We start from the raw sequence: 22,055 nt of genomic DNA on the forward strand, positions 1-22,055 counted from the left end.
AGTGCATTTTTAGAAGCTGAGTTAATTCCAGATAGGTTGTCTATTGTTATCTATCTCTAAACCCAGGACACGCTTTGTTCTTAAGGAACTGCAGGAGATGAGAGAACATTTTGTCAGTGAGTTACATGAATTGGTTTTCTATCATGCAGTGTTGATACCAAGAAAGAGGTGAATAGAAAGTTTGTAAATGCTAGGAATCTGAAACAACAGAAAATGTTGGAAATACACAATAGGTAAATCAGGGTCCAGAAAGAGAAAGGGTGTCAGTGGACTCCTAACCGAACTGTTAACCCATTTCTTCCCTTTTCAGGGGCTGTTGGTTCCGCTGTGTAGTTCCAACAATACTAGAAGGTTATGCCAATAGGGTTAGATGAAGACGGGGAGGAGGAGGCTCGTGTGGAGCATAAACAATACCATGGATCAGCTTTGCCAAGTGGCCTGTTTCTGAGCTGTACATTCTCAATAATTTTATGTAACACACATCATGGGCTAACATGAACTTCCTCGCCTCCAATTTTTTTTTTTCTCCCTTTGCCAGCTTGTATCTTTCTCCCTTGCCCAGTTTGTGTTTCGCCACTCCCCACCTCAACTTGTGTTTCTCTCTGTCTCAACATCCCCAGTTTGTGTTTCTGTCTCACTCGCCAAGTTTGTGTTGCTCTCTCATGAAACACAGAGTTTCCAGGTGATTTTTGCTGCCTGCTCCCATCATTCTTGTGACCAGCAATGAAGCAGTACTTTCCAATTATAAAGGAAACCAGCAAAGAGCTGCACAAGGATCATTCCTCCCAAATCGCCAACAGTAGTGCCTGGGAGACCAACCTCCCTATCTGGGAGACTACCATCCAAGGCATGAGGTTTGGGAATCCAGATGACTCAATTTTCAACTGATGCTATCTTAAATAGCCTCCTCCACCCTCTATTTAAGAAAGAAGATTGAGGGAAACCAGGGACACATAAATGAGTTAGCCTGACATCTGTTGTCAAGAAATTGCAAGAGTCTATAATTAAGGATAGCATGACTGAACACCTTGAAAAATTTCAGCTGATCAGAAAGAGCCTGCTTGGTTTTTGTAAAGGGTTGGTCATGCCTGACGAATCTATTTGAACTTTTTGAAAAGGTGACTAAAATAGTGGAGAGATGAATTTCAATGTATGTTATTTATATGAACTTCCAGAAGACATTTGATGAAGTGTCTCGTAAGATACCGTTAGCTAGAGTTGAAACTCATGGAATTTAACTCAAATTATTGACCTGGTTAAGAAATTGGCTAAGTGAAGGAGACAGAGAGTAGGAATAGGGTGGATTTCTAATTGGCAGACGTGTGTGCCCCTTAAGGATATGCACTGCGGCCTCACCAATTCACTGTATTTATTAATGACTGAGATGATGGGATAGAAAGCCAATGACACAAAGGTAAGTGGTATTGTAAGCAACGTAGATGGAAGTGTTGAATTATAAAGAGATACTGAAAGGGGCAAAACTGTGGCAAATGGATTTCAAAGTAGGCAAATGTGAGGCCATTCACTTTGGACCTAAAAAGGGTAGAACAGGGTACTTTCTACATGGTAAAAAGATAGAAACGGTGAAGGTGCAAAGCGACTTGAGGATCCAGATTCACAGATCATTAAAGTGTCATGAACAGGTACAGAAAAATAATCAAAAATGTTAATTGAATGCTGGCCTTTATATCTAAAGAAATAAAATGCAAGGTTCTAGAAGTCATAGAAAGCCCTGGTTAGAAAACACCTGGAGTATCGCAAGCAGTTCTGAGCACAGACATTAGGAAGGATATATTGGCCTTAGAGAGAGTGCAGAGTAGATTTACTAGAATGATACCTGGACTCCAAAGACTAAGACATAAGGAAAGATTAAATAAACTAGTATTATATTTCCTGAATTTAGAATGTTAAGAGGTGATTTGATGAAAATTTTCAAGGTATTAAGGGGAACCGATGGGTCAGACTAGGAGAACTTATTTCTGTTAGTTGGGGAGTCTAAGGCATGGTCAAAAAATTTAGAACCAGATCTTTCGTGCAACATGGTAGAATTGGAACTCTTTCTCACAAATGGTATTTAATGCTGGATCCATTTTTAATTTTAAACCTGAAATTGATAGATTTTTGTTAGCCAATGGTAGTAAGGGATTTGGGGCAAGGGCAGGGAATATTAGAACACAGGTCAGCTGTGATCTTATTAAATAATGGAATAGGCTTGTGGGCTAAATGGCCTACTTCTGTTCCTGGAGTTTCTGTCATATGTCAAACATTCCAGAAATTAGAGATTGATTATTAACAATAACAAAAAATGCTGGAAATACTCAGCAGATTATGGTAACATCTGTGGAGAGGTGACATTTCAGGTTGAAATGACCTTTCATCAGAATTAGGAAAAGTTAGAGATGAAAGCCAGGTGTTATGAAATAAAGTAAGGGACACTTGGGTGGGAGGGTTGAACGTAACTCCCCCAAATGCCACAGTGGGCATGATCGATAGCACCCCTCATGCCATTTGTGTATATATGTGTGTATGTATATATATGTATATATATAGTCAAACCAGAATAAACTAGTTTTCAGTTGGGTACTTTGAACTCCATGTGCTGTATATAGTCTCTTTCTGTCCTGCAAAGATATCACAGAGAAAAAAAACAAAGAAGCAAAGGAAAGAAAAAACTCCCAGGGATAAATAAATAAGGGAGGTGTCCATTGGGAAAACAGTCAAAATACGGGACAATCCCTTAAAAAAACAGAACAGTTGGTCACCCAACTGTTTCTCTCGCCACAGATGCTAACCTGAGTACTTCCAGCATTTTCTGTTTTTATTTCAGATTTTCAGCATCTAAAGGTTCCACTGTTCGATTGATAATGAACATCCTATTTCATGCAGTATAACTATCAAGTTCTAATTTTAGAATATCCGCTATTGGAGACATTTGGACACCCGTTTGAGCAGAATGTGACAGTTCGAAATTGTGAAGAACAATTTAATTGCGAGGCGGAACATTTCAAAGGCCGGAATTGTAATTGCGCTCCTCGTGGAACTGGGAAACAAATATCTGTGACACAGGAATCCCCAACCTCCCTCTGTCAGTTTTAGGAGAAAATGTTTCCCGGGTTTTTGTTAATCTGATGGGTACTTCTGTTTGGCGGTGCTAAAATTAAAGTGCACATGGTGTAACAGGACTCGGAAGTCCAGGCTTCTCAGCAGAATCCGGTGTATTTACTTTGGACAATTGTTACCCGGGCTCAAGCCTCTTTCCCCGCGCTCTCGATAGAACGCGGCGGCGGCCTGCGTTGCCATGGTGACACATTGTCTCCTCTCTCGCGCCCTGAGCTGTGTCTCCGGTGCCAGGCTCCTTACTCAGTGCAAACCCAGACTGGTGCTGGGCATAGAGACCAGCTGCGATGACACTGGAGCGGCTGTGGTAGACGAAACAGGGAAAATCTTGGGAGAAGCCCTATATTCTCAGAAAGGAACTCATCTCAAGTAGGTATTCCTAATGAAGATGCTTTCACTAGTAATTAAAAGTAAAGCTTCTGCTTGGGGGGGGAGCACATTGCTTCAAATGAACTTTAATACATTAACTCCCTTAATTATTTTGACATCTAAATGGTTGATAACATATTTGTCCCTAGTGTGGTCACTGACAAAATCTTACAATGCCACGTTTTTGGGCACCATTACCAACATTATATTCCATTTCACACATAAGTAAACCAATTCTAAATTGTTTTAAACAAGAGGAACCTGTATGAATATTACTTTTAATTAATAATTATTTTTACTGCTATGGATTGCCACCTTATTGTAATTCCCTATTCTGCTTTATCAAAATATTCATCCCATTGTGGCAAAGGAATTTCATTTTCTGATTGTTTTAAGGATATCTTAGATAATGTATGCAAAGTTCTTTAAAATAAGTCTGTGGGTAAATTTTTTAAAAAATTCTGGTTTTCTTCTTGTGCATGTAGAAGATGAAAATGATAACTTGTGATAATCAAAAGGCAATGATTACACCTACTTTAGCTGGGAGAGTCTGAGTCAAACATGCGAAACAGACGAACAAGGAGCAGGAGTAGGCCATTCGGCCCCTCGAGCCTGCTCCGTCATTCAATAAGATCATGGCTGATCTGACAGTGATATGGTACAGTCGATTGTAAATGCTGTGCTGTTTAAATCCCAGAGGGAAACATGAGACAACTGCTGCAACTATTTTTCAATTTGTATGTTTCGAGATGCAGGCTTTGAATTTGGTAGTAATAAGACCACCGAGCCGTATAGATTTTTACGAAACTAGATTAAACATTTATTAATAAGAGAAATGGTTTTAAGTACATACATATGTGAACAAATTACTGCTATAATAACTTTTAAATCCTCTAATTAATCTGACTCCCAGTTACATCTCCGTTAAGGCAACAGTAAGACACAGATTTTAAAAGACCCAGGCACATGATACCCTGAACAATCCAATTCAAAGTGAGTTTCCTTAACTTCAGTTCGTTGTAGACAGCGAAGTGTAGATGCTGAAGGTTTTTCACACTTCTTAGATCTTAAAATGTCTGCCTTTATGCACAGCCTTCTTTCCTTTATACATATTTTCCCCTTTGAATGCAAATTCCCATTGTTTTACTATGTCTTTGGACTTTATCTCCCTGATCATAAAAATTTATCATAGTACCAATTTTACCAGTAATCTTTGGGAAAAATAAACACACTGTTTCTGAATTTCACCTGGCTAGGTGACACATTTCACCCCTCCTTTGAAAACAATCTAGCCTGGTTTATTTAAAAATGCAAATATCCTTTTACACCGTACACCCCAAACTTGCCCCGTGTTTACCTACTTAACATTTCAAACCTAGCTCATCTTCTAATACATCAAAGCCTTCAGACCAGCTGCCTTTAATCCAGTTAAATCACTCTCTCTCACACACATACACGCAGACACATATAACACAATTTTACAATAAATTCCAATAACATTATTATATCTTCCTGACGAATAGTAACCTCAAATCTGCATTGTGCCTATCCCTGATAACCTATCACCCCCTTGCTTACCAAGAATCTATCCACCTCTGCCTTAAAAATAGTCAAAGACTCTGCTTCCACCACCTTTTCAGGGAGAGAATTCCAAAGACTCACGACCCTCTGAGATAAAAAAAATTCTCCTCATCTCCATTTTAAATGGGCAACCCCTTATTTTTAAACAGTGACCCCTAGTTCTAGATGCTCCCACAAGAGGAAACATCCTCTCTACATTCACCCTGTCAAGACCTTCAGGATCTTATATGTTTCAATCAAGTCGCCTCTTACTGTTCTAAACTCTCTGGATACAAGCCTAACCCATCCAACCTTTCCTCATAAGACAACCTGCCCATTCCAGGTATTAGTCTGGTAAACCTTCTCTGAACTGCAACACATTTACAACCTTCCTTAAATAAGGTGACCACTACTCCAGATGTGGTTGCACTAGCGCCCTGTATAACTGAAGCATAACCTCCCTACTTTTGTATTCAATTCCCCTCACAATAAATGATAGCATTCTATTAGCTTTCCTAATTAATTGCAGTACTTGCATACTAGCCTTTTGCGAGTCACAGATTTCCTTCTGATTGTTCCATGATCAGACGGTATTCTAAATACAGAGCTGATTTTTCTTTGCTGAAATGTAGACTATTTTTCCTGTTTTGGAATTTATCAGAACTGTAGCAGGTGACTCAAATTTATGACATATTTGAAGTACTCAATTGCTACATTCCTTTTTATAAATGTTAATTAAACAATACAAGTTATTTAAATTTGCATGTCATAGATGCTTTGTTGCAAAAAGAGAATATTGTTTGAAAGTATTTTATCAATTCACAAATCAGAGATAGTTTGAAGATTTTAATAGCTTAATTTTGTTTTGCTTTAGGGCAGGTGGGATAATTCCAACAGTAGCTCAAAAGCTACACAAAGAACACATTGAAAAAGTGGTGCAAGAAGCTGTAGACAATAGTGGAATCTCTCCTTGTGAACTAACAGCAATAGCAACTACTGTAAAACCAGGACTTGCATTAAGCTTGCAAGTGGGTCTAGAGTACAGCTTAAAACTAATAGAGCAATATAAGAAACCCTTTATTCCGATTCATCACATGGAGGCACATGCATTGACTGTTAGAATGCTGCACTTGGTGGAATTTCCCTTCCTAGTCCTCTTGGTTTCTGGTGGCCACAGTTTGCTGGCCATTGCCCGTGGTATCTCTGACTTTCTTCTTCTCGGACAGACGTTGGATGAAGCCCCTGGAGACACATTAGACAAGGTATGTACAGAGGGGAGTTTTAAAATCAGCAGTGAACAACAGCAGGGCTTTGCTCCAGTAACTCCAGTAACATTTAAACTTTTGTTTATCCCTGACCAATTGCACAAACTATGTCTGAGAATCTAAGGATCGGGAACAAAATATTGTAATATTACATTTTAAACTTGAGCTTATAGCAAAAATCAGTTAATGTGCTATTTGCTGATCATTCAATCACTTTGCTCTAAAAGAATGTGAATTATCCATTCATTTGAATTTCATACTGCAAATAACACAGCAAAATAGGAATTTTGTACCAGAACTTGAGTTATCAGATAACTTGAATTCAGCAACTTTAATAAAAAGTATGCTGTAGGAGAATATGCCAAGACTTATGAATGCACATTATTAGTTCATTATAAATATTTTAAATTTGGCTACCTCAAATTTTCAGTGTTTTACTACATTGGCTAATTAGAACTTTTCAACTCTTGGGCAATGCAAGCTGAGATCACATTATATAATTTTTGGATTTATTGTTGTATAAACTAGATGGCAATGTAAATAATTTTAAACTTATGTATTTAATTATTGCAGAATCATCAGTTCAGGCATTATGTGTATTAATATCACAACCAGGCTCTGGATGTGTTAAATGTTGTTGCCAACGAGTGAACATTTATTTATAATTTACAGAGATATACTTTAGCAGAACTCCATTAGAATCTTCTTCCCTCAGGCTCCAGTTACATGTGATGTGACATCGCTGATGATGCACACTGGCTATAGCATAATAGGTATTAACCTTTTACACTACATTATGTATTAAATCTAAGTGTAGTGGGTGGAATCTCTTGTAAACTAGCTAGTAATATAAAGACATATAGTAAGTTTCTATAGATATTTAAGTAAGAAAAGAATTAACAAAGTGAGAATTGGTCCTATAGAAAGTGCATCTGGGGAATTGATAATGGAAAGTAGGGATATGGCAGATGAATTAAACAGGTGTTTTGCTTCAGTCTTCACTAAAGAGGACACAAGTAACATCCTGGAAATAGCTGTAAATCAGAAAGTGGAAGGGAGGGGGATCTCAGGGAAAATTACAATCACCAGGGAAGTGGTATTGAGCAAATTGTTAGGGCTGTGGGCTGACAAATCCCCAAGTCCGATGGACTTCACCCTAAGGTTTTGAAAGAATTGGCTAGTGAGATAGTTGATGCATTGGTTTTAATTTTCCAAAATTCCCTCGATTCGGTGAAGGTTCCATTAGATTGGAAAATAGCAAATGTAACTCTTTATTAAAAAGGTAGGGAGACAGAAAGCAGCAAAGTACAGGCCAGTTAGCCTAACATCTGTCATAGGGAAAACATTAGAAGCTATTATTAAATATGTTATAGCAGAGCACTTAGAAAAATTCAAGGCAATCAGGCAGAATCAACATGGTAATGTGAAAGGGAAATCATGTTTAACCAATTTATTGGAGATCTTTGAAGGAGTCACATGTGCTGTGGATAAAGGGGAATCAGTGGATGTACTCTACTTAGATTTCCAGAAGGCATTTGATAAAGTGCCACATCAAAGGTTAATTCAGGAAAATAAAAGCTAATAGTGTAGGGGATAACAGATTGGCATGGATAGAAGATTGGCTTGCTAACAGGAAGCAGAGAGTTGGCATAAATGGGTCTTTTTCTGGTTGGCAGGATGTGACGAGTGGTGTGCCACAGAGATCAGTGCTCGGGCCTCAACTTTTTACAATTTATATAAATGACTTGGATGAAGGGACCGAAGGAATGGTTGCTAAATTTGCTGATGACACAAAGATGGGCAGGAAAGTAAATCCTGAAGAGGACATAAGAAGGCTACAAAGGGATATAAATAGGTTAAGTGAGTGGTCAAATAACTGGCAACTAGAATATAATATGGGAAAATGTGAAATTGTTCATTTTGGCAGGAAGAATAAAAGAGAAGCTTATTATCTAAATGGTGAGAGATTGCAGAGCTCTCAGATTCAAAGGTATCTGGGTGTCTGAGTGCATGAATCACAAAAGGCTAGAATGCAAGTAATTAGGAAAGCTAATAGAATGCTATCATTTATTTGAGGGGAATTGATTAGAAAAGCAGAGAGGTTATGCTTCAGTTGTACGGGGCACTGGTGAGACCAAAGCTGGAGTATTGTGTACAGTACTGGTCTCCTTTTTTAAAGAAAGATGTAAATGCGTTAGAAGCAGTTCAGAGAAGGTTTACCAGACTAATACCTGGAGTGGGTAGGATGTTTTACAAGGAAAGGTTGGACTGATTAGGCTTGTATCCACTGAAATTTAGAAGAGTAAGAGGCGACTTGATTGAAACATATAAGATCCTGAGGGGTCTTGACAGGGTGGATGTGGAGAGGATGTTTCCTCTTGTGGGAGAATCTAGAACTAGGAGTCATTGTTTAAAAATAAGGGGTCACTCATTTAAGACAGAGATGAGGAGAATTTTCTTCTCCGAAGGTAGTTAGTCTTTGGGACACTTCCTCAAAAGTGGTGGAAGCAGAGTCTTTGAACATCTTTAAGGAAGAGGTGAATAGATTCTTACATAGAAAATAAGAGCAGGAGTAGGCCATTTGACCCTTAGAGCCTGCTCCGCCATTCAATATGATCATGGCTGATCATCCAACTCAATAGCCTGCTCCCGCTTTCTCCCCATATCCTTTGATCCCTTTTCGCCCCAAGAGCTATATCTAATTCCTTCTTGAAAACATACAATGTTTTTGGTCTCAACTACTTTCTGTGGTAATGAATTCCACAGGCTCACCACTCTCTGGGTGAAGAAATTCTCCTCATCTCAGTCCTAAATGGTCTACCCCATATCCTCAGACTGTGACCCTGGTTCTGGCTCCCCCACCATTGGGAACATCTTTCCTGCATCCACCCTGTCTAGTCCTGTCAGAATTTTATAGGTTTCTATGAGATCCCCCCTCATTCTTCTGAACTCTAGCGAATATAATCCTAATTGACTCAATCTCTCCTCATATGTCAGTCCCGCCATCCCAGGAATCAGTCTGGTAAACCTTTGCTGCACTCCCTTTATAGCAAGAACATCCTTCCTCAGATAAGGAGACCAAAACTGCACACAATATCCCAGGTGTGGTCTCAGCAAGGGCCTGTATAATTGCAGCAAGACATCCCTGCTCCTGTACTCGAATCCTCTGGCTATGATGGCCAACATACCATTTGCCTTCTTTACCGCCTGCTGCACCTGCATGCTTACCTTTAGCGACTGGTGTACGAGGACACCCAGGTCTCGTTGCACATTCCCCTCTCTCAATTTATAGCCATTCAGATAATAAACTGCCTTCCTGTTTTTGCTACCAAAGTGGATAACCTCACATTTATCCACATTATACTGCATCTGCCATGCATTTGCCCACTCACTCAGCTTGTCCAAATCACACTGAAGAATCTCTGCATCCTCCTCACAGCTCACCCTCCCACCCAGCTTTGTCTCATCTGCAAATTTGGAGATATTACATTTAGTTCCCCCATTAAATCATTAATATATATTGTGAATAGCTGGGGTCCCAGCACCATCCCTGCGGTACCCACTAGTCACTGCCTGCCATTCAGAAAAAGACCTGTTTATTCCTACTCTTTGTTTCCTGTCTGCCAACCAGTTTTCTATCCATCTCAATACACTACCCCCAATCCCATGCGATTTAATTTTACACGCTAATCTCTTATGTGGGACTTCGTCGAAAGCCTTCTGAAAGTCCAAATAAACCACATCCACTGGCTCCCCCTCATCAACTCTACTAGTTACATCCTTGAAAAATTCCAGTAGATTTGTCAAGTATGATTTCCCTTGCGTAAATCCATGCTGACTCTGTCCGATTCTGCCACTGGTTTCCAAGTGCTCAGCTATTAAAACTTTTATAATGGACTATAGAATTTTCCCCACTACCGAGGTCAGGCAGACTGGTCTATAATTACCTGTTCTCTCTCTACCTCCCTTTTTAAATAGTGGGGTTACATTTGCTACCCTCCAATCTGTAGGACTGTTCCAGAGTCTATAGAATCTCGGAAGATGACCACCAATGTATCCACTATTTCTAGGGCCACTTCCTTAAGTACTCTGGGATGTAGATTATCAGGCCCTGGGGATTTATCGGCCTTCAATCCCATCAATTTCCCCAACACCATTTCCCTACTAATACTGATTTCTTTCAGTTCCTCCCTCTCACTAAACCCTGTGTTCCCCAACATTTCTTGTATGTTATTTGTGTCCTCCTTTGTGAAGACAGAACAAAGTATGTATTTAGTTGGTCAGTCATTTCTTTGTTCTCTATTATAAATTCCCATGTTTCTGACTGTAAGGGACCTACATTTATCTTCACCAATCTTTTTCTCTTCACATACCTATAGAAACTTTTACAGTCAGTTTTTATGTTCCCCGCAAGCTTACTTTCGTACTCTATTTTCCCCATCTTAATCAATCCCTTGGTCCTCCTTTGCTGAATTCTAAACTGCTCCCAATCCTCAGGTCTGTTGTTTTTTCTGGCTAATTTGTATGCCTTTTCTTTGGATCTAATACTATCTTTAATTTCCCTTGTAAGCCATGGTTTGCCACCTTTCCTGTTTTGCTTTTGCGCCAGACAGGAATAAATAATTGTTGCAGTTCACCCATGCGCTCTTCGAATGTTTGCCATTGCCTATCCACTGTCATCCCTTTAAGTAACGTTTCCCAATCCATCATAGCCAACTCGCACCTCATATCATCGTAGTTTCCTTTATTAAGATTCAGGACCCTCGTCTCAGAATCAACTATGTCACTCTCCATCTTGATGAAGAATTCTCCCATATTATGGTCGCTCATCTCCAAGGGGCCTTGCACAACTAGGTTGCCAATTATTCCTTTCTCAGTACACAATACCCAATCTAGGACGGCCTGTTCTATAGTGGGTTCCTCAACGTATTGGTCCAGAAAACCATCCAGAAAACACTCCAGGAATTCCTCCTCTACGGTATTACTATTTTGATTTGCCCAATCTATATGCAGATTAAAGTCACCCATAATTACAGATGTTCCTTTATTGCATGCATCTCTAATTTCCTGTTTAATGCCATTCCCAACATCACCACTACAGTTTGGGGGTCTATATACAACCCCCACTAACATTTTTTGCCCCTTAGTGTTTCTCAGCTCTACCCATACAGATTCCACATCGTCGGAGCTAATATCTTTTCTCACTATTGTGTTAATTTCCTCTTTAGCCAGCAAAGCAACTCCACCGCCTTTACCTTTCTGACTGTCCTTCCTAAATACTGAACACCCCTGGATGTTCAGTTCCCATCCCTGGTCACCCTGCAGCCATCTCTCCGTAATCCCGACTATATCATACCTGTTTACATCTATTTGCACGGTTAATTCATCCACTTTATTGCGAATGCTCCTCGCGTTAAGGCACAAAGCCTTAAGGCTTGTCTTTTTAACATTACTTGTCTCATTCCCACTATTTTTCACTGAGGCCCTGCTTGATTCTTGCCCTTGATTTCTCTGCCTATCACTTTTCTTATCCCCCTTTCTGTCTTTTGTTCTTGTCCTTGATTCCCCCTCCTCTGACTCCTTGCATAGGTTCCCATCCCCCTGCCATTTTAGTTTAAACCCTCCCCAACCACTCTAGCAAATAGTCCCCCTAGGACATCAGTCCTGGTCCTGCCCAGGTGTAACCCGTCCAGTTTGTACTGGTCCCATCTCCCCCAGAAACAGTCCCAATGTCCCAGGAATCTGAAACCCTCCCCCACACACCATCTCTTCAGCCACATATTCATCCGATATATCCTGCTATTTCTACTCTGACTACCGCGTGGCAGTGGTAGTAATGCTGAGATCACTATCTTTGAGGTCCTACTTTTCAACTTATTTCCTAACTCCCTATATTCTGCTTTTAGGAACTCATCCCTTTTTTTACCTATGTTGTTTGTACCATTGTGTACCACGACCACTAATGTCCTGTAGCAGTTCTGAGACACCCTTGACCCTAGCACCAGGGAGACAACATACCATCCTGGAGTCTCTTTTGCGACCACAGAAACACCTTTCTATTCCCCTTACAATTGAACCCTCTATAACTATTGAATTCCCACACTTTTTATTCCTCCCCTGTGCAGCAGAGCCAACTGTGGTGCAATAAATTTGGCTATTGCTGCTTTTCCCTGAGAGGCCATTCCCCTCAACAGTATCCAAAGTGGTATATCTGCTTTGCAGGGGAATAGCCACAGGAGATTCCTGCACTGCCTGCCTAGTCCTCTTGCTCTCTGTGGTGGTCACCCATTCCCTTCCTGCCTGTGGACTCTTAGCCTGCGGTGTGACTACTTCACTATACGTGCTATCCACGATACTCTCCGCCTCGCGGATGCTCCACAGTATCCCCAGCTGCCGCTCCAGCACCGAAACCTGGGCTTCCAGGAGCTGCAGCTGGAGACACATGTGCTGGCCCCAGGCACTGGAAATGTTCCCGGCTTCCCACATGGAGCAGGAGGAGCACACCACGGCTTTGCGCTCTCCTGCCATGACTTACCCCTTTAAATTAAATTAAACCTTTTGGAAGATATTGAATATCAAATAATATGAATTACTCTAGGACCCTTCTTCTCTGCTCCCCGTTGTTACAGAATATAGCCCTTAGAAACGATGAACCACAAAACAAGACCTTAAAAATTATAAACAAAAGAAGTAGTAAATACTTACCCGACCGTATTCACGGTACTCAAAGTATCACCTCGTTCCCTCCTCATTGAACTCTCTCAGTCACTAAACTCCAACTTAAGCACTCTACTGCAGCCCAAAGCAGCACTCTACTGCAGACAAAGTCTGCACTGTAAGATGGCCTGTTTTTATGCTCTTTGAATCTAGCCTCATAAAACCTGTTTAAGCCAGTTATCTAATTAACTAGTTGTAGCTGCAAGCAGAGCCTGCATAAACCCTCTTTTAAAGCTGGCCTAAAACTCACCTTCTTCCAACCCAAACAGCAACTTTTACTTAATTAGTAAATTAAAGAAAGACTAGACTTTAGATAGAAATTAACCCTTAAATTCCCTCGGACACCAAAGTCACCTTGATAAGCAAGAGGTGATCAGGGATGGATGGGAACGTGGAGTTTAGGTTACAGTCAGATCAGCCATGATCTTATTGAATGGTGGAGTAGGCTCGAGGGATTGAGTGGCCTCCTCCTGTTCCTAATTTGTATGTTTGTATGTGTAATCAGAAAGTTGCACCTGAACTTACTCCCACTCCATTGACGTCTATTTGCATCCAAATTTCTTGCAAATCTAACTATTGTATGAAAATAAGCATAACTAAGCAGAAATGTTTGTAAACAATTGGGTCCTAAGGAAAGTGTCAAAGTCACAACATATATTTAAGTATGCAAATTAAAGTTTCAAGCCTTCTAATCATCCCACATGCACATTAGGCACAAAATGTTTAAGAGCATGTGTTTGGGAAAGTTTTTCAATAATACCATAAAAATGCGTTAGTTGAAACAGAAAATACAGTGCAGGTTTCAGTGAATATAAAAAAAATTGGTCTAAAACGGTAATAAAACACCAGAATAATGACTGTTTCCTGCCACCTCTAAATTCTGAGCTTAGTTTTACATCTGCTTCAAAGCAGCATATTAGTGGCAAATTTCTGCGCATGGCTTCTGAGCCTGGGAGCAGATCTGTTAATGAGCTGATATATGTTCAGTAACAGGGATTGACAGGCGAATGTAAAAGAGTGAGGAAATTTGGATGTAGTATAATTACGTGCTCAGCATACTTATGTCTGCGTTTCCTCAACTTTTTACTCTGGCTATTTGCTTTGCACCCCGATTTGCAATCCAATTGGAAATTTCATCCCTTGATGATTAATTATTTACTCCGTCCAGTGTACCCACCTTTTCTTTCGGTTAATGTTTGATCAAAAGGTACTTAAATCTTGTCAGATGCTTCTGGATTTTTTCTTGCCAAGACTGCTGTATATATAATTTTATCCTATAAATTGTTAAAAATTGGTATCCTTTAAACAATGTAAACTCAAAAGAATAGATCTGTATGACTCAGAGTAGCGTTAAAATGTTTTCAAATGTGAGAAATAGTGGTATAGTGTCATATCTTACAGTAAGAATAGCTTGACGTGGCTACATTAAGTGAATGTATGAACAGCAGAGGCAAACTTTTAAGATTCCCAGCCTTATGATTGTTTATGATTACATTATGAATCATGTGTATGAGGCTCTTCTGGTTTAGAAAATAGTATAAGATTTATTTTTGATATTAGCTGTTTTAAACCTTCAAGATATTTCTTCACAGGTTGCAAGAAGATTATCACTCAAAAATCACCCAGCCTGCTGTACAATGAGTGGGGGTGAAGCCATTGAATATTTGGCTAAAATGGGAAACCGATTACATGTTGAATTAACGCAGCCCATGAGCCAACACCTGGATTGTGATTTTTCCTTTTCTGGTCTCCGCAATCAAGTCAATCAAATAATTGTCAAAAAGGAAAAGGAAGAAGGTTTGCCAGTCTTTTATATTCCTACTTAACGTGACAGATAGCACTGACTCACTCATTATTCTGTTGTACACTGTATAAAGTTAGATATTTTCTTAACTAGGTTTCCAGGAGGGACAGATATTGTCCTGTGTAAATGACATTGCTGCTGCTGTACAACATACAGTGGCTGCTCACCTAGCAAAGCGAACACATCGAGCCATTCTGTTCTGTAAGAAGGAAGGTTTGTTGCCTCAACCAAATCCACCCTTGGTTAGTATCTCGTCATGTACCTATATTATACTGGATAATAATATGCATTGTGCATGGTGCTATGGAGTCGGTGCTTGTCTCCATTGCTGAGTTGTCAGTTTTAGCTGTGGCACTATTGAGAAATGTTCGGTGAATTCCAAGCATTTCTGTACAGAGAGGGAAAGACAGAGACAGAGAGTAACCCAGGCTGCTCTTGTGCAGTTAGTGACCAATTTCACCCTGACATTGATAGGGCCTGACATCATCCTATCTGCTTTCTCAGATGGTGATTAGGGGCATATATAGACCTTATTAGAGGGAAAAAAAAACTTGGGAAGTAAGAGAGAACCTTCATTAAAACCATTGTGCTTATGAAAGGTCTTTTAGTGAGAACGACAACTAAAACGTTTAGAGCTAATCTACTTTGAGGGGCAAAATGGTTTCACATGGTGGTAGGGGACAGATTTAAAAGTGGTTTAACTTGTACTGATTTTGTACACTTTGCATTGATCAATTTGAGATGAGCATTTTGAAGAGGCCTGGGAGCAATCCGCCTGTAAGCCTCTTGGCAGGAGAATTGAAGGGATATTTTAAAAACAGCATTATGTTTGTATTCATTTTCCAGTGGGTTTTAACTGCTTGGACTGGCAGCGGTAGCCAGGGATCGGTTGCCTTCTTGGCAGCATTAGTGCAAGGCTACTTGTTCCACAAGTGGAATGTGAGGAACAGCTCAAATTGTGACTGTGGTCATCCAAGTCAAACCATCACCCATATACTAAACTCCTGCCCTGAAAGATCCATTCCTGGTGGCATCACAACCATTCACACTGCATTAGCTGAAGTCGCTGAATTCATTGATTGTTACCCCAGTATCAAACTATATCTGCTTCCCCAGTCATACAAATATATTAAAAAATTGTATTCATTATATAGGACCATAGTTAGCACAACATGAAATCAACTTATTGTACTGTCTCTGAGAAATCAATTTTTGAAAGGTATACATTTTCATTTGTGCAACATTTATTCTTATGTTTTCCTTACTTTCATTTCAGGTGGTTTCAGGGGGTGTAGCCAGTAATGAATACATCAGGAAAGCTCTCCAGATAGTAACTGAGGCAAATGGATTCTCACTGCGTTGCCCTCCTCCGAAACTTTGCACAGACAATGGCATCATGATTGCTTGGTGAGAACAATAATGTTAATTTAACTTTGAGGTATTGCACACGATGAAAATCTATTGTAATCATTTTAAGTGTAACTGTTCTGTGGAAAATGTCAATCAAAAAGTACAAAGCTTGAGGTTCCTTCTTGGTCATAAATGTTTGACATCTGCCTAACTGTAGTACTCTAACTGTAGTACTCTAACTGTAGTACTCCAGGAGGTGGTGATCTTCACCTGGGTAAGTTGGACAATTCTTTCCAGCTACACTAGTTTTTATTGCATCTGATAAAACACACTTGAAATAATCATCACATTTTTCTCCTTTTTGCTCCGTTGTATTGTGTTTCCACCACACCCTCAATTTGCTTTTATATGTGTATTTCTGTTCAAAGAGTGTCAGCAACAATTTATAGCAGCCTTACATACAGAAAGACGTCACAAATTCTTTATAAGGAGACACCAGACACCAGCAGGAAGGAAAATAAGGAATTGAGGCGTTTAGTCTGAGGAGGTTTCTGAAAAAGGGAATGGATTCCAGAGGACAGGAACATTGTAGCTGAATGAGCAGCCACCAATAGAAGAGTGAAAGGAGTGGGAGATAATGTCTAAAGAGTGAAGAGTGTATAGATGATTCATAAGGCTAGAAAGAAATCACTATGGAAAGGTGGAGTGAGACCATGGAGGAATTGAAGAGCAAGGACCAAGAGTTTGAGGTAACCTTGGTGGTTTTGAGATGAGATAAAAATGTGGGTCCTTGTAGGGCAGGGCAGAGTGGTTATGGCATTTATAAACCTGTGAAGAGTGAGAGTTTTGAGGTGATGATGGTAGGGATGAGAGTTTTGCCAGTGTTGCAGGAAGAGAGGTGAGAGTGGGCAGTGTTTTGGAAATGGAAGAAAGTCTTGATAATGAGCAGATGTAGGAGAGGAAGCTGAGCAGTAGAAGAGAAATCCATATGGTCTGACTCATCTTGAGATGACTGAGTTTAAACTGGTGGAGTCAAATACAGAGGTGCATAAGTAGTTTCCACTTTCCTTGCTGTTCTTTGACTGACTTGTGATACTGTAACAGTTTACAACCCCTTGTTTCTGCCCTCTTTGCCGAGATGAACCTCAAGGTCCAAGATCATTACTTTAGCCCTTAAACATGTATTGTACTCAGCATATGTGTAGCCAGGCAAACAAACCTAATGTGTCAGTGGACAGAGCTGCATGCAATTGAAATATACAATTCCATAAAATATATATAACTGTGTACATGTTAATAAATTATTTATTAAAAATGTTGGTCTTACATAAGTTCAATAAAGTTAATGTAGGAAATGTATTGACACTAACATTTAACAATGCTCGTTGACAATATTTTTAATCTGTCACAAAATAGGTACAAATGAGGAAAGCCATTTAGCATATCTTAATTTATTCATCCAGCATGGCCCTGCAGTCCGACACCACAGAATATAACTGTGTTTTAAATGATTCTAGGGTTTATTTCTTCATTCCCAAACCCCTAGAGTCTATTCTCCAAGTTGATCAATCTTTGTATGAAGAATAACTTCCTGACATCAGTAATAAATCTGATGCTAATTTGAACATGTGACCATTTATCCTACTGTCATGTTTTGATTTGAATTAGTGCCCCAGTTGTACATTTTCTGTGCTGCTTACTATCTTGAGTGCTTCTCTAACATCACCTTTTAGTCATCTCCTTTCATGATTAGAAAAATCAAAGTTTCTCCAATCTATCCTCATAACTGAGCCACTTGAATCCAGGTTACTCGTCTTGTGGTTCTTCTCAGCAATGTCTATTGAGTCTTCCTTGTATCTTGGAGCCCAAAATGGAGTACAATTTAACGTGTGTTTTAAGCAGACTACACATGAGTTCCTCTGACTTGTACTCCTTTGGCTATGTAGTTAAATATACTCATCACCCTTTTACTGATTTTATTCCACATCATTCATTTTATCTAATGGGAGACCTAAAACAGAAAACAATAATCAATAAAAGTCTTTTAAACTTTCTATTACATATATTTTATTGCATTTTAAAAATTTAATCAGCATTTTCATTATAAAGTGCTTATTTTCTATCATCCAACAAATTTTGAAAACAGATCCTTTGTCTTGTATCAGGTCGTGTATAATAGTTAATATGGTGCATGCATACACTGATACCATATTTCTGTGTTTTAGGAATGGTATTGAGAAACTTCGAGCAGGGGTCGATATTGTACATAATCCAAAAGGAATTCGCTATGAGCCAAAGTAAGTAACAAGGCCCTGAGCATTTTTTAAAAAAAACAATCGTGTTTTAAATGAAAAGCAAAATACTGCGGATGCTGGAAATCTGAAATAAAAACAGAAAATGCTGGAAAAACTCAGCAGATCTGACAGCATCTATGGCAAGAGAAACAGAGTTAACGTTTTGAGTAGCTCTGAAGAAGGGTCATATGGACGCGAAACGTCAACTCTGTTATTCTCTCTCTACAGATGCTGTCAATCATGTTTTAAATATGCATAGATTTTCCATTTGAAGCTTACACTTTTTAAGAATTAGGTTCAAAGTTGTTGCAAATATGTGGCTGAATAATATGACTATTACAAAACAAGCAAATGCAGGAGTAAATTAAATTAGAATGTACTGCTGTTATTTTTAATTTTCTGTCACTTGTTTTGTTTTGCAGAGCCCCTCTGGGAATTAATTTTTCAGAACAAGTCAAGAAAGCAGCCCTCAAAGTTCCTTACCTTAAATTAAAGATATGATTAATAGGGCTTCTCTGGAGTGTGTCACTTTAGGGAACAAAGCATTGGTCAGAACTCGGGAAACTCCACTGTGCTTTATTTTAAATTAAATATATGGGTATTGTATTACACAACATTATAAATTGCTAATTTAACAAAATGTGCATAGTTGAAATGTCAAAAATTCAGTGAGGATATTCACTCAATGAGTGAAAATTCTGACATACAAGAAGTCATGAGCAAATAAACAGTATTTAATCTAGCCTAGCAAAATCCTTGTGGCATTGCTCATTGTAATTGCGACACTTTGCTGATAACACAGGGAAATTAAACTCGTACACCATTTTTACAAAGAAGGAAGTCAAACCTTTTAAGCGAGACATTCAAAGGTTACAATTAAATGAATAAAGAAACTCAGGTGGCAGATTATGTACACAAATTCTACAGAACTGTGTGTGGTTTGTGAATACACCAGTCTGTTGTCAATAGGGGAAATGGAGAAATCAAAAGGAGAGTCATACAGGTCTGGTTAAGAAAATTGTTGAGCAGGTTCAATGAGCCAAATGGCTTACTCTTGCTCATATATTCTATACTTTTTCACAGGGAAGGAGGTGGGGGAACTCACCACTGAATTGTTTTTTGGACAACCCTCAGCAGCCAGCTAAAGAGCATAATTGGTGAAGGCTTGGAAGTAGGCCTCTAAGCCTATTCTGTTAGCTGACTGTGGTGAAAAGAAAGCAGGGAAAACAAAAAAAAAATGCTACAATACTACCTCAATGTGATGCTTTGTGAAGAGCTCTGAATAACCATCTCCCATTGGCAGATTTTTGGGATAAATCAATGTATAAATTAAATTTATATCCTTTTTTCATATCTGCTATTTTGGCATTTCTTCCATTACCCTACTGAAAATGAAGACTCCAGCAATTCCCAATCACCATGATGTGATTCCTACCAAACAAGCTAACTCTGCTCAAAGAAATAAAATTGACAGTAGAAAGTATAGAGTAGCTTTCCTTAAAGCTGTACTGAGTAATAATAGAGCCTAATGTAGACCTAATTCATACAGACCAGAAGATTATAGATTTGATTCTCCATGCTGTGCTGAGTTATTGGATTTTAGCCAGCACAGCATTGTACCACCCAATCTGCTGACCTGGCTGAGAGCAAAGGGGACATGTTGTCACTCCTGATTATCATCCAGTGCTGGAATAAGTGCATGCTGCTTGAGAACAGGTTTGACCTTCACTGTGGTTGGCGACTTGGGTGAAACCTTCAGAACTGTGCCCAGCAAGGGCTGGTGCTCTGGGATGAAAGTTGGAAAAGAGTCAAAGAAAGTAAAGAGCTCACAATTATTTGTATTGTTTCAAATGTAATGCTTTTTACCCTAAAACTGACATAAAGGTATTTTTGCTTTAAAATCATAATGTCAGTTTCAATGCAAGCCTAATTTATTGAACAAATGTTCCTTTAATGAGCTTTAATTTGACAGCTGCCTACACAGATTTATTGAAATCAGTGTGAATCGGGGAATGTTGGGGGGGTTGGGGGGGGGGATGGATGGATGGATGGATGGATACTGTCCACTGGTTAGAGTCATACCTAGCACATAGGAAGATGATTGTGGTTTTTGGAGGCCAATTGTCTCAGGCCCAGTACATTGCTGCAGGATAAAAGCAAAATACTGCGGATGCTGGAAATCTGAAACAAAAACAAAAATTGCTGGAAAAACTCAGCAGGTCTGACAGCATCTGTGGAAAGGAAGCTTCCTTTTTTTATCCATTATTCCTTTCCACAGATGCTGTCAGGCCTGCTGAGTTTTTCCAGCAATTTTTGTTTTTGTTTCACATTGCTGCAGGAGTTCTTCATTGTTGTATCCTAGGTCCAACCATTTTCAGCTGCTTCATCAATGACCTTCCCTTTGACATAAGTTCAAATTAAATGGATAAAAAATACAGGTGGTAGACTATGTGCAAAGGTTCTACTGTGTGAGGTATGTTAATATTACAGGATGCTGTCAATAGGGAGAATGGAGCAATCAAAAGAAGAGCCACACAGGACATTGTTGCTTTCCTTCCCTGCTCATGCAGTTTTTTTTGCAGAGGTTTGGAAGCATATTAATTGCCTGCTGTTTAGTTTTAGACCTGCCATGTTCCTATGCATGCTATTATTGTAGATAATTTATGGCAAGAGTACTGAATTTGAATATTAAAAAAGTAACGTCTGTTTCAAATGAGTTTGGATCTTGTTTCTTCTTGGCTTTTCATTTCTGTAAAGTGAACTTTTACTTGTCCCTTTGGAGTAATTAAAATGTTGAAACTGCTTGTGAGCATCTACAGCTTCCCACTAAGACTTTAAAGAAACATCTAAATAATGCACAATTTTTAATGCAACTTAGGTTCAGATTTTGAATTTCACATCTAAGAAAAATATAGATTAAAATGAATTAACTTTCCTTTTCCCACACAAATATATAAAATAAATACAAAACTGTTTGTTGCACAAACATCATTATCAAGGGATTTGTTGTGAGTGGTGTGTAAATTGACATCCTTTGGTTTTATGTTGAGAAGATTTCAAAATACATTCCTATCTGATTCCAGTAAAAATACAGGAAGTTAACTAAACATTGCATTTCAGATTGCATTTCAAGCTTCAGATAGGATTTCAGCACTCTATGCTACAGAATGATAACTCATGGATTCACAGTTACAAACCCCAATTTCATTAGTAGTGCACTGAGTGGAAACTGAGTGTTTTTCTATGTTCTGATTTGGAACAAAAAAGAAAATCTTGCCCTGAATAAGAAAATTGTTGAGCAGGTTCAATGAGTCAGATGGCTTCCTCTTGCTCATATATTCTATTTTTCACAGTGAAGGAGTTGGAGGAACACACCTCTGGGTTGTTTTTGTACAACCCTCGGCAGCCAACCACAGAGCATAATGGGTGAAGGCCTGGAATATAGGCCTCCAGTCTGTCCTGTTAGCTGACAGTGGTGACGGCCAAAGCAGGGGAAAGAACACGACACGATACTACTCCTTTGGATGCTTTGTGAAGAGCTATGTGTAAACATTTCCAACTAGCAGATTCTTGGGATAA

General features: G+C 39.2%; 1 protein-coding gene across 1 annotated transcript; it reads left to right on the plus strand.

Moving 5' to 3' along the window:
• Nucleotides 1-3,068: 3,068 nt before the first annotated feature.
• osgepl1 (O-sialoglycoprotein endopeptidase-like 1) lies at nucleotides 3,069-21,192 on the plus strand. Its single transcript, XM_078551886.1, has 7 exons — nucleotides 3,069-3,486; nucleotides 5,921-6,308; nucleotides 14,621-14,825; nucleotides 14,926-15,074; nucleotides 16,109-16,239; nucleotides 18,408-18,479; nucleotides 18,899-21,192. The coding sequence occupies exons 1-7, from the start codon at nucleotides 3,299-3,301 to the stop codon at nucleotides 18,975-18,977; spliced, it is 1,212 nt and encodes a 403-aa protein (XP_078408012.1). The 5' UTR covers nucleotides 3,069-3,298; the 3' UTR covers nucleotides 18,978-21,192.
• Nucleotides 21,193-22,055: the final 863 nt, after the last annotated feature.

Source organism: Cetorhinus maximus, chromosome 11 (assembly GCF_964194155.1).
Source record: "Cetorhinus maximus chromosome 11, sCetMax3.hap1.1, whole genome shotgun sequence".
NCBI lineage: Eukaryota > Metazoa > Chordata > Chondrichthyes > Lamniformes > Cetorhinidae > Cetorhinus > Cetorhinus maximus.

Coding starts and splice junctions, on each gene's coding strand:
- osgepl1 (XM_078551886.1), top strand. CDS start 3,299: ATGGTGACACATTGTCTCCTCTCTCGCGCCCTGAGCTGTGTCTCCGGT. Junction 15,075..16,108: donor CTCAACCAAATCCACCCTTG/GTTAGTATCTCG, acceptor CTTTCATTTCAG/GTGGTTTCAGGGGGTGTAGC. Junction 16,240..18,407: donor AATGGCATCATGATTGCTTG/GTGAGAACAATA, acceptor TCTGTGTTTTAG/GAATGGTATTGAGAAACTTC.